The sequence below is a fragment of the Pygocentrus nattereri genome, chromosome 25 (genome assembly GCF_015220715.1).
Source record: "Pygocentrus nattereri isolate fPygNat1 chromosome 25, fPygNat1.pri, whole genome shotgun sequence".
Lineage (NCBI taxonomy): Eukaryota > Metazoa > Chordata > Actinopteri > Characiformes > Serrasalmidae > Pygocentrus > Pygocentrus nattereri.
The window spans coordinates 21,928,519-21,941,948 of NC_051235.1; the positions used below are offsets into that span (position 1 = coordinate 21,928,519).

Below are 13,430 nucleotides of genomic sequence, written 5' to 3' on the forward strand. Positions count from 1 at the left end.
TGCCTACATCGAAAAGGTTTAGTGGCCAGAAAAAAAACAGTCTGAGATTGACTGAGCTGCAAGAGATTACTGACCTTGTTGCAGTCAAGATCCACCAGCCAAACATCATCAGGCATCCTAAAGTCTGACTTATACAGAAAGAAGCTGGCAGGCACACCAATGATGTATGGAGTGGGAGCTAGTAGCAGCTAGATAGACAAAGAAAATGGGAGAGAAAGAAATAGAGCTTAACAAGTGTGGTAGAGAGCATTATCTAACAAAGTAAAGTCATACATGCATTAAAAAGGTATCAGCTTTCTAGGGAAAACAAACTAAAGTTCACTATTTGACTTTCTAAGAACACCAATCAAATAAAAATAAATAAATAAATAGATAAAACATTTTAAAAAGCCAATCCAAGTGATGGTTTATCACATGATACCTGTTCAGCCGAGGCCATGCAGGTTGGCAGCAGAGGGATAACGGGGAACATGTACTCCAGAGGGTAGATCATGGCCACGAATGCCATTACACTCATTGATAAAGCGTTGTAATCCCGAGACTGCAGTACCACCTACAGACAGCAGAAGGCATGTCAAAGTCAATCTCTACACCCTAAATACACAATAACAACCAGTGAGGAAAACAAAGCTCTTCAATGTTGAACATGAAGAACTTGATGGACAATGTCTACATTTGTTTCATTTTAAACTCACCCTCTAATCTTACAAATCACAAGTAAGAGAATTAGCACAATAAACCTAGTGAGCCAGAAGACAAATAACATTTAAACTAGTTGATTTGTTTTTATGCGCTGGTTACTTTATGAGCAAATTAAAATGCAGTCACAGATGTTGGGGTTATCATGGCACATTTAAGATGGGTTTATGCATGTGATTCTTCAATAACATTATTGCGTTTCTTTAAGAGCCTTCCTACAAAGTATATGAACAGTTATATTAGAGGCATTCATTTAAGAGGTACTGTTACCATTTGAGTTACGATTAATGCAACTTCAACAGACGTGACATTGCATCAACATCATACTGCTGATGTGATGCCATCACAACAGAGTCAATGTGCTATTATTTGCCATGTTAATGGTGGCGAGGACTGTTCACAATTCTACATCAAGGAGAGACATTTCACAAAGCAGAGTTTCTTGGTTTGCCAGATCACTAAAGCCCAAGCTGAAGACTGTCCAATAGGAATGTCCCTTGACTCAGGGTTTATGATCTCTCGCTAAATAGAGAAATCCTGCTTTGTGAAATACCCCTCCCCAGTGATTAGAGAGTTCGTGGCCATTTCCAGCTCAGTTTAGCAGACTTTCTAATGTCCCTGCCTATCCTCAGGTCACTAATCCTGTGTCCTTGTGAAAGGCAGGTAATCTGTATTCAAATTGCATGCAGAAATGTTCTAACCGGTTTCTTTCTCAAATCTATTTTACCTGATCGGATTTGAGGGTTTATGCAAGCTTATGATTTTGGTAATCATTCACATGAAAATAGATCTAAATTCAAAAATTACACTGAGTAAAGTCCACATGAGGCAAATATCCGGTAAATATCAAGTATGTAAACATACTAGCTATTCTAACAGATATGACTACATCCCAGCATGACCTATGATGCACATAGAGTGATGTTGTTGCACCCAATCACTATACTCCCCTAACTTCCTAATCAATCTTTATTATTAATGCCACAAGATGTAATATCAGTACCAAAAAAAAAAACAGCCAGTAAGAACCTCAAAAATATAGTAAGCATGATAGTGGCTCAACAATGTTTCGCTACAATACCAGTCATTTGATGTTGTGCTCTCAGAAATCCCCATTTTAGCATCAGTTAGCTGATCACAAGTCGGCACTGTGGAATATGGCACACTTGGCCTGCTCTCTCAAATTATTAATGACATTCAATGACAATGACATTGATAATGATTTTTAACGACAATACATGACAATGCACATCTCCTGTATTAAAAAATAAATAAAATCAATCAGAACTAATTCTATGAAAGTAAAAATCAGTGACAAACCAAATTGTACACTGTGCTAAAGTTGTAGGCTGTGGGCATGAGGACAGTCATACTGCAGGTGTGACCAGCATGAGAGCAGTTATACCACAATTGTGGCCAGCATAAAGGCATTTACACAGTAGGTGTGGCCAATCAGCCCTCCCCTTTTCTGGTCATACCTTGTGCTCCAGCAGGATGCAGCTGAGCACCTGCAGGCAGGCATCCACTCCCAGCAACTCCAGGGGAAGGTGGAGGGGGAAGTCCACCAAGCAGAAGCGAGAGGAGTCTGGTAGGGCGAAGGTGAGTGCCGGCTGTAGCTCGTGTGGGAGCACCTCCACATCCACACGCCGAAGACCTGCAACAGGCACTGGAGAACGCAGCAGCCTGTACACCCATGACTCTATCTCCCTTAGGTCCTGCAGCAGCTGACTGCCCTTTTCCTTCTCCTCCACTGAGAGAGCGCCAGTAAAAACACGCCACATGGCGTCCCTGGAAGGTAAACATATACATACATATGAACATGTCTTAGTTGCAGGTGTATATAAATATTCATACATCTTTAAAAACTACATTTCTGTACGCAAACAAAAATTTGTAGATCTATACAGAAGATAAATATCTGAAACTGCTACAAAACAAAGGATGCCATTAAACAGGTTGATTTAGGATTTATGACTGGTATGTTATTATGACTAAAATGAAATAATCTGATGCCAAATATGATTACTGGGATAAAACTGCAGGGAAATAAAGAAAACAACCAAAGGATAAACAGGGATTACTCAAATATTAATGACTGAAATAAACATCCATCCCGGTAATGACTACCAGTAATGGCAAGACACTGAAATGTTCAAATGTGCTTGAAATCTCAGTACCTTAAAGGGGCACTACAGCTAAATAAACAACAAAAAAAAAATCTAACCACTGCTACATCTGTTGTAAATATGCCTATTCACCTCCTACAGTTGTGCCACTGTAGTCTCAAGAGTGACTGATTGAAGTAAAAATCCCTTCTGATGATGCATCTTGAAGGTGGGAGAAACTTTTAAAAACCACAAGTAGATTTTTGAGGGCAGGTTATTTGAAATGTGTCATTATTAGCTGGCTAATACAAAAGGAAACCATACAGCTAGGAAGCTGAATTACATCTGTATTAATAGCATAAACATCAGCAGCAGTCAGTGAATTTCTTTATTGCCTAGAGGGAGTTCCCAGTAGTTGTATGACATGTTTGCTTAATGTATGCTGGTTATTGAAGTAAGAGAAAACTGATGAATAAAAACTCAAGGGTACAAAACTATGAATTCTCCAAATCAGATGAGGTTGAAGGCTACAGAGCTGTGCTGCAGAAAATTACATAACATGACAAAAAAAAAAAAACACACTAAATGCTGGAATGCCACACTCCAAATAAAAGTTAGCTACAAACAGCACTTCAACCTGACATGGTTTTGCGCGTGCACGCACACACACACACACACATACACCTCTTGGAATTATCAGGCTGAAACAGACATTCTGGCCAGATCCGGCTTAGCTATTTTTATCCCCCTGCTCTCAGCAGAGTTTTTCCCTGTACATTTTGACACTGCGTCATTTAGCAGGACACACTGAAATGAAACAGCAAAGTAAACTTCAGAGATACATTTCTGTAGGACAAATCAGCCGACAACTGTTCAATGTCTATGTGGCATTGAGGATTTTTCATTTTAATAACTACTGCGGCATGTTCATAAGCACAGCATCCATATGCATCCATTCTGGTGACTGGAGGGATCTTTTTATCATCACCTGTCACTGCCTACACTTCCCACAATTCACAGGTGTTGACACCCCAGAGGCTAGGTAGGTGATGACACTGCAGCAAACAGGCCTATTAATAGGACCATTAGTCACAATGACTTGTGACAACTGCCATCCCTTGGACTACCCTGTCCATCCTCACCTCATCCTTCTTCATTCTCTCTCTGCAGGGCACATTCTGCTCTCTCTAACCATCCATTTCACACAGCTGGGCCATGTGCAGCCAGTTAGGCTGACTGTGTGAAACAATGGCACTGTCATTTCTGAGGGAAGGAAAGGCTTAAACGGAAGGAATACAAACATCTGACACTTAACCTCTGAAAGCTCTAGGGTTTTAGAACTTGGTCTTATGAAAGTTGTAAGACATGCATTTGTGCATGATCTTGGTGCCCTCTAAGCCCTTTCAGCTATTTAGTTTGTGGCAGAGAGCCAGAAATAGCACAAAAACAGTAGCATCTGGCAGCTAAAGGTGAGGATTAGGCCACTAATCTGTTTAAAGCAACGTTGGTAAAACACCAAGCAGACTTGTAAGAGCTTGATGAAACCCTATGCAATAAAAAGAGTAAACAAAAAATTGGTGCTATCACCCATTTCTAGAATATTCTCTTATAATTACACCAAAAGGAACCTTACACAGCGCTGTAAGCATTAACCAGAGAGAAACCAGATTTCAAAAAAAGGAAGCTTTCATGCACGTTGAACTGTTCACTAGAAGTCTTGTTTTGAAAATTATTTGAATATCTCCTCCAGACAAAATGAACTAAATTACAAAATAAATTAATTAAGAGTCTGGCTACAGGCCACCACACACTAGATGCCTCCAGTTATGGTACTCAATGTTTTACTATTGCATTAAAGTCCCAGACCCAAATCACAAATCAATAGAAGGTTAGTTGATGATTGTTTACACCAAGAAACAGAAAAAATGTTAACTGTCTGTTTGAACCATGGCTGACCTAACTAGCCTAGTCACACTATATTTTACATCATACGTTTTAGCTTAAAAACAGTTTTTATATAGAGCTAGCTAGCTGATACCAAACCAGATCAGATCATTAAATAATGCTGAAAGTTTTATTCCATTAAATCTATGCAGTTCAGTCAGTTCAAATCAGCTTAAGTTTGTTGTTCATTGCCACTTTTCTGAGACGCTTTCTATGTGGTCTAGTTGTGCTTTCTAATACCTGCTACCTAATGGCAGAAACCCTGTGGCATGGCATTGCGACAGTTCTCATCTGGTGCGTGGCAGCCATTAGACAGCTGTTTATGTTTAATTTTTTGGAATGAACAGATAACTCAAAAAATAAAAGACACACACTCTACAATGCCCTCTGGTGCAGCACGGAGTTCAGACATCTCACTGTTCAATATACGAAAGAAGAACGTTACAAAAGTCAATTTGCTATTTTTGCTAAAAATCCCAATTTACTATTTACTATAGTTTCAGGACTACTGAAATGTATGAAAATGTATCTGATTTCTCTAACCTAGTGAGATGTACTGCAGTTAACTGTCAGGTCCTGGATACCATGTGTAAAATCCACAAAATAGGATTTAAAAACTAAACTAAAAGTAAACTACTAGGCAAGAGAGACTGCACTATTATACATCACCCAATACCAATCTGAACTAAACTGCCTAATTTTCTCACACTGTGTGTGACCTAAGCCAAAGGGATCTCCAACAAACATTTACTGCTCTCTTTCCATATAGTGTGCTTTCTGTGGTAATACAACAGGCAAATATTGGTCCAAGTGGATTACCAGAGGTTAGAATGAGGTCACAGACAGCTGTCCTCCTGAGCCAAACACTCAGCGCAGTGTGAATCATGGAGAATTGTACTGAACGGCAGTGGTAGCTATAAGCTCAGGAATGAAAGCCACTTTTCCTGGAGACTCCAGACAAATAGGAACTTGTTGTTGTGTGGGTTGTGGTCGGGTGGGGGGAGTACATCTTTTATGCCAGTGAGAGTAAGCCATAATTTGCTTGTGTGAAAGCCTCCCACCTTCTGCAGCCGGTCCCCGAGGAGAGTCAGCAACCTCAATCTGTCAAAAAGTCTGCTTCAGTTGTCTCAGTCTTACATAAGCACATCTCTCTTTTATTCCCGCTCGCTCTCTCTGACTCCTATTACTACCTCTCTTTCTCGCTCTCTCACTCACTCTGCCTTTGTCTCCTCAACATCTCTTTTCCTTAGTGTCTTTTTCTTTCAGTCTACTTCTCTCTCTCTCTCAAATTCTTGTGCTGCTATAACTGGAATGTAAAAAAAAAAAAAAAAAGCACTACCAAAGCAGGGCAAACATAGCAGTGTCATGTGGTCAGAGCTCTCTCCATTTGTTGTGATCTGCATGAATAACAACTGTCTTTACAGCTCTAATAAAACCTCAGCATAAAAACCTGACCACAGCAGAGCCCTTGAGTGATGACAAAACCATGACAAGACATATGACAACTATGAAACCCAAGTTTACTGCTTCAATGACTTCTAGAAATGTTTAAATCCACAGTTAATGGTTTCCTGCACTAGCCAATTTCTGATGGAACTAATGTTGCTGAAATAAGTATAGTTCGGTTCTCTCCATTATATCTTTCCTACTTCAAAAATGCACCAAGGCAAGCCCACAGTGAATAGCACAAAATGTGTAATATCTGTGCATGTGCATGTATCTCAGAATAACACTCCCAGAGCCATGTAAAGTCAAGGTCACTTTTCAATGTCACCCCATTTGTGAATGCTGATGATGTGCTGTCAGAGACACAGAGACAGAATGCCTGAGTCAGAACTGCCCTTTCGTGACACAATCATTACACAATCAGCACACTACTCACTGAAAGCCCATGAATAAACATCACCTGCCAGGCAAATAAAAACTATTCGTAATGGCAGATGGGAGAGGAACTGTAAGTCTGAATTGCTTGCTTTAAGAACATAAGTTGAGTGCAATATTTTTCTCTATGTTAATCAAAATTAATGTACACAGTAGGACTGTGTACTCTGATTCACTTTGACATTTGAGTTAATGGACAGATATCTAAGTATAGGGAAGAGGGGAAAAATAACTAATGGGTCATAGTGAGTAGTTCTTGCGCATAATACAAAAACATGGTAAACAAGGTTATCAGACAATTATAAAAGGCTGTGGAGCAAGTAGCCCCCCCCCCCAAAAAAAAAAATTGTAGCGCAGAAGTTCATCTAGCAGCTTACAGAAGAGTTCATTTGCAATCATGTCTTACTATTCATAAGTAGCCAAGGGAAACTTTTTGTTTGGTCACTGTGGGTTAAACTGGTAGGTTTTTGTGTGGTCAAATGAGCTAACACTATAGCAAATACTAACACTAGTGGAAACCAGCGCAACCTTAGATATTAAGGACCCACTGTATGTGAATGTTAGTTTGATGAGGTAACATTAAGAAAATAATTTTGTTGTTTCTAAATGTCTAGTTAGAGATACAGCTGCATTTCAGACTTCACAACCTTAACACATGCATCTTTGCCAATATGCTCACATTAAAGTCGCAGTCACATTTTAAAGGGCAAAAAAGCCAGTTAACAGAATGGGAAAGGGGAAAAACAAAACAAACAAAAAAAAACAGCAGTGAATTTCACTTTACTCAGAGTTCATCAACAGTGTCCAATTCTACACACAAAGGCCAGTGAAGGGGGTGGTTTTTACTCCAAACAAGTAGGAGCACACATGATTCTACTTGTTTCATTAATTGGTCCCACTTTGCTACCTGCAGCCACACCAACTCTTTGCAGATGTAACTGGATACCAGTGAACAGTGTAAACATCAACCATGCAAATTTGTGACCCTCAAAAATTGGAGCAAACAGAAAACAAGAGAGCTAGATGTGATGACTTACTGTAGAAAAAAATAATAAAATAAGCAACGGGTCTTTAGTCAACTGTCACTCACAGTTGAAGAAAAAGAAAATCTAGTTAACTAGCTAATGTTAACCTTTCACCAAACTATCTGCTTTCTCCAAAACCTCATCACATCAGGACGAGCCACACACAAAGGTGTCAACTCAATTAGGACTCACTGTTGTTTCACTAAAGAACCTTTCAATGGATGGTACACTGGAGAACCTTTTTTTGTAAATGAGATCTGTGAATCTGAAGAACTTCAAGGTTTAAAGAAACACCATATCATGTAAAGTTGATAGAAAGAACCTTTCATTTGTCAAAGAACCTCAACATTATGTAAAAGTTCCTTGAACCTTTGATTCTTCACAGTCAGAAACTTCTTTACCAAACATGCCTATTTGGTGAACGGACCAACATATGTGGACACCTGACCAACACATCTATATGAGCTAGCTGGATAACCCATTGCAAAATCATGGACATTAATACAGAGTTGGCCCTCATTGTAGCTACAACAACCTCCATTCTTATAAGCAGGCTTTACACAAGGTTATGGAGTGTGTCTGTGAGAATGTATGTCCATCCAGTCATAAAAGTGTGAAGTCACTCACTGATATTGGACGAGACGGCCAAATCATCTCAAAAAGTATTCAGTTAAGGTCAGGGCTCTGTGTAGTCCACTGGAATTCCTCCATATTTAACTTGTCAAACCATGTCTTTATGGACTTGCTCACTTTGTGCACAGTTGTGTCATAATTGTCAAATGGCAGTGCATATAATCAAAAGTATATAACTGTCTAAAATGTCTGTGTATTGTACCATTAACATTTCTTTTTACTGGAACTAAGCAGCCTAATGCTGAAAACCTCCTCAGATCACTATCCCTCCTTCACCAAACGTATACTGAATGTATAGTGCCAACAGTAATGTTTCAGGCTCTGCTCTGCTGTTACAAGTTATTTGTTGCTAATTAACAACATTTATTTTTACTAGTGGTCAGCTAGCTGGATGAGAATAAAATAACAGTAGGCTTCATATTAAAAATGGTCTCACTATCGCCAGCATATATTTATCTGCAGTACCACTGTACTGTAAATGGTATCTTATCAAAAAGGTACCCCGACACTGTGCCTTCAATGGTAACAGAAACAGCAAAACTGAGGTATTGCCATGATGTTTTCAGGCATTCTGGGCACCAGTGTTTTTTTAAGCAAATTGTAAGTGTACAGCCCTGACCCTTTAACAAGATTACTAAAATTCTCAAGAGACCAGCACCATCTACAAATAAATGAACACCAGTCATTTCCACAGTATTTTGCCAGCAGCAGACCTCTACATCAAATGATCTTCAGTCTACAGGCTTGCTTATTGCTTAAATTATTCTCTGCAATTCGGAGAAAATCAAAGGAGCTTGGCAAAGCAATTGAACAGCAAACAAACTGAGGCCTGAAAACTCAACTGTGACTCTTCACAGTAGCAGTTGCTAGGCTACATTAGAAAAGGCTTGGTTGAGAAAACAGAGGGGGGGTTAGCCCTCGTTCACGGTGTTTATTGATCTGTATGAGAGAGCCAAAGCACTTGTAAAGATTGTTTACTGTTACATTCTTGAGAGGGTTAACCATCATTTGTGGTCTCTACAACACTAGTTAAATAGTAAAAAACAGATCCATCTACACACATGACCACACAGAAAACCACTTACATAACTATTATCAGGAGAAAAATCACTATCATCATCACTCTTTCGACTCTCACTCTCTTTCTCGTAATCTCAAAAAGCACTCTCCCATTCTCTCACCCCACATAATGAAAGCGGCTGATGTCCTTTTATTGCCTCCTTTTTTAAATAAACGTCATAACCTATTACTTATCATTACAGTTCTCCCTAAAGACAATTAATGACTATTTATTTGCAATGCATAAAAACATGAGTTCCACTATAACAGCTTTTTCACAAGGATAGGGTGTACATTGTATCATATCATAATGACACAGAAATGGATTTTGAAACAGGAAACTGTCTGGTTGAACATTTGAACATCAGTGAGGGACATCTGACAGAGAAAGCAAAAAGGGAGAGAGAGAGAGAGAGAGAGAGAGAGAGAGAGAGAGAGAGAGAGAGAGAGAGAGAGAGAGAGAGAGAGGGAGGGAGGGAGGGAGGGAGGGAGGGAGGGAGGGAGAGAGAGAGAGAGAGAGAGAGAGAGAGAGAGAGAGAGAGAGAGAGAGAGAGAGAGAGAGAGAGAGAGAGAGAGAGAGAGAGAGAGAGAGAGAGAGAGAGAGAGAGAGAGAGAGAGAGAGAGAGGGGGGGGGGGGGAGAGAGAGAGAGAGAGAGAGGGGGGGGGGGGGGGGAGAGAGAGAGAGAGAGAGAGAGAGAGAGAGAGAGAGAGGGGGGGAAGAGAGAGAGAGAGAGAGAGAGAGAGAGAGAGAGAGAGAGAGAGAGAGAGAGAGAGAGAGAGAGAGAGAGTGAGCGCAAGAGAAAGAGAGAGTGAGAGAGAGAGAGAGAGAGAGAGCGCGCAAGAGAAAGAGAGAGTGTGTACAAGACTGCATCACCTTATAAAGCCTAGCATTATAACGGCACAGACTGAAATAGGAAAGAATAAGGTCAGTATGCGCAAGTCTCTTTTAAGAATCAGAGGAAAATAGAATAACTGAAAATAGAAAATAAAACATAAGTTATCATTTTAAAGCTAAGACACCAAAATTAGGTAAAACTTCATTTAAAAAAGCCCTCTCAGACATGGCCTCAGGAAAACATGACAAAGGAAAAAAGATTATACTACTAGGCAAAATCACTAGATACACTGGAAGTAAACATGAAGCAGAATCAACATTCACATGCAGAAAATATGCTGAAAACTACTGTCATTCTACCTTTCAGTGGCAAGTGAAACATCAAATTTAATTAGCAATCAGTCAATAACTTGTTCGGTTTTCATAAATGTACAGCATTAAATCAATGAAATGTGTGTGCCTGGTGGTGGTGGGCCTGTTGTACTCACCGCTGAGTGCCCTTGGCAGCACCAGGTCTCTGATTGAGCCGGTGGCTGCAGCAGTCCACCATACGTTTGAGGATGTACAGGCACTCTCTGAAGGTGGAGAAGAAGGGGTAGTGGCTAAGCACACACAGCGATGTCAATGTGCTGTTCCGGTTTCGTGATGCTGCCCTGCTGCGCTTGGGCCGGGGCGATTTCCTGCCACCTATTTCACCCGGTGGCACCACACCATCAGTGCCTGAGGGTGCTGTGGAGTCTCCTGATAGCGATAGCATAGAGGGATCTGACTTCTCTGTGGCCTCGACTGCAGGGTCTGTCTGTGGGGGCTTGTCTGTTCAAACAGAAGAATGCCACAAAATTAGCCATACATATTCAGATGTCAAATGTTCTTGTGCCTGATGAACTACACTGTAAATCCACGTTTAGGATGTAAACACTTTTCTGTTAGTTTTTAAAAGCCTGCCAGTCTTACAGTAATACAGCTGTTACCCTATTTGAGAAAAAACTGGGGAAAACTAACAGAAAGACCAGTGCTTGAAACCTAAACACTGCATGATTATTAGCAGGGACGTTATAAATGAGGAGACCGGTCGCAGGTTGAAATATGAACAGGTATGCTCATAACGCAAAAAAAAAAATGGTGCCTGTTTGTGGAGAAAGTCCTGCCCTTAAAAAGAGCCAATCAGCTTGTTTATTATTTATAAATCCGTAAACAACAATGTAAAACACATAATGCAAAGGCTGAATTAAGGTGTTATTTGTTTCTCACAGTAGAACAGAAGTAAAAAAAAAAGTAAAAAGGTTTCCTTTAACTTTCACTAAATTCTTACTAGACACGATGATGCATTTAAAAAGTGTTACAGAAACATGTCTAAAACCTAAACATTTGGATTTACAGTGTAAAAGCCTTGTCTTACAGGAAACTTAAACACTACACAAAGAACAAGAAACTGCTCTGTCTGATGTTTCCAAATGGTGTGACAACAAACTAAGCTTTACAAACATACCATTCACCCTTCACCATGCCTAGGTTTCCTTTATTTGAACATCTGGACAACAATTACATTACTATGTATAGCTGAAGCTTTTTTAGGAATTATTTGAAATCATAACCACTGACCTTTACCCTCTGCCCGTGGGCGGTGATGGCCCCTCTGGAAGGATCGGTAGAAGTTGACGCAGATGCCGTAGCGCGTAACACCCGAATCCTTGTCAGTGAGCGTGAAAACAAAGGATGAGTCATCACGGAGGCTGACCCGGCGCTGCCGGATACTCAGACAGCCCTCAGGCTGGCAGAAGAACACCACGTCGGGTGGCAGAGGGAAGTCTGCATGATCCTCCAGAGGGTAGCGCCTCAGTAGCTGTGGTGTTTGAGCCACACTGTCACTACTGGGCTGCCTGGTGGATCAAGACAGGCAGGACAGTGAGGGATGAATAGGATGAATAGTTCAAGTGCATGCACAAACATTTTTGCTCATGCTCCACCTTGGTAACTGTTTAATCTAGTGACCTTGTCCAGCCCTTTGTTAGAAATACATAGAATAGAGGTCTGATAACACATTGGAACAAAACACATTAACTTCACTGATAGTATGCAGCCAAGAGTCTCCATTCAATTCTAGTGCAAAGCAGTCTGACTTGGCATACACGTCAGTGAAATACCTCACAACAGGTCAATGTCCAAAAGCTAAAAATTATAGATCTTGGCACACAGTAAACACAATCAACAAAGAACACAATAAACATATAAAAACATTAAATAATAACCACCAAAAAAAAATAAATAAATAAATAAAAATAAAAAAAACATACCTGGCTCCAACTACCACCAGGTAGTCCAGGAGGCGGGGACACATTTTCTTTTTCTCCATCTCTAAACAAGCAGTATTTCTAAGTCATGGCAACCATGGCAATAAGCTCTCTTCACAGAAGCTATCCAATTGGGAGGCAGCAAAGCTAGGAGCAGGCTGACCTAAAGAAGCAGTAGCCAATCATTGTGCTGAGATGCAGAGCATGCAGGAATGGATTCTCCTGGAAGCAGAGAACAGAGACAGGAAACATTATGGAGGTGATCCATCATGGTCTGATTACTGCAGCAAAACCAAGTCTCCTACCACGTCACTGCGAAGGCCAGAACTGGAAAAAAACAGATATAGATCACTCTCCATTTGCATTCTTTACTTATATTACAGTAAAAATGCAATAGAAGATATTGTTGATATCCACCTACCAAAAACAAAAATTGCACCAGATAATATATCTAACTTTGATGGATGTGCATCTCACTGAAGATCTTCACTTAATATGTGTATCTGAAAGAAGCCGATCATGCTTCAACCACTAAAAGAATCCACTACCCCACAGTAAGAAATACACTTTGCGCCAGATGTAACAGGACTCATGTCTGTGCCTAACTCCCACAGAATATCATCCCAAACGTATTGGAGGGGCATTTAAATGTTTTTTGGCAAATGCAAGTTGAGCCTTTGTGCTGTTTGTTTAGTGGTTTACTCCTTGCAACTCTCCCATGGATGCCATTTTTGCCCATTGATTTTTCTCAGATCTTTAGATATTTGTTTGGGTTCCTTTGTGAACTCCTGGATGAGTTTCTGAAGTGCTTTTGATGAAATTTTGTTAGGCCAGCCACACGTAGGAAGGTTCACCACTGTTACAAGTTTTCTCCTTTTTCAGACTTGTAGATTTCAATGACTTTGTTTTGCATCTGTATTTGAATCTCTTTAGAGCGTGGCATTATGTGCTATGTGTT

General features: G+C 40.2%; 1 protein-coding gene across 50 annotated transcripts in view; it reads right to left on the bottom strand.

Annotated features, from left to right (window-relative positions):
• Positions 1-13,430, bottom strand: part of madd (MAP-kinase activating death domain) — a 73,848-nt gene that overhangs the window by 38,702 nt on the left and 21,716 nt on the right. For all 50 annotated transcript variants that reach the window (XM_017703583.2, XM_017703611.2, XM_037534490.1 and 47 more), the window contains 6 exons: positions 12,476-12,694; positions 11,784-12,061; positions 10,670-10,994; positions 2,178-2,487; positions 422-553; positions 75-188 (listed from right to left, as the gene is read on the bottom strand). In XM_017703583.2, coding sequence (XP_017559072.1) covers positions 75-188; positions 422-553; positions 2,178-2,487; positions 10,670-10,994; positions 11,784-12,061; positions 12,476-12,534 — 1,218 coding nt within the window. In that variant the 5' untranslated portion in view covers positions 12,535-12,694. The remainder of the gene's footprint in view (positions 1-74; positions 189-421; positions 554-2,177; positions 2,488-10,669; positions 10,995-11,783; positions 12,062-12,475; positions 12,695-13,430) is intronic.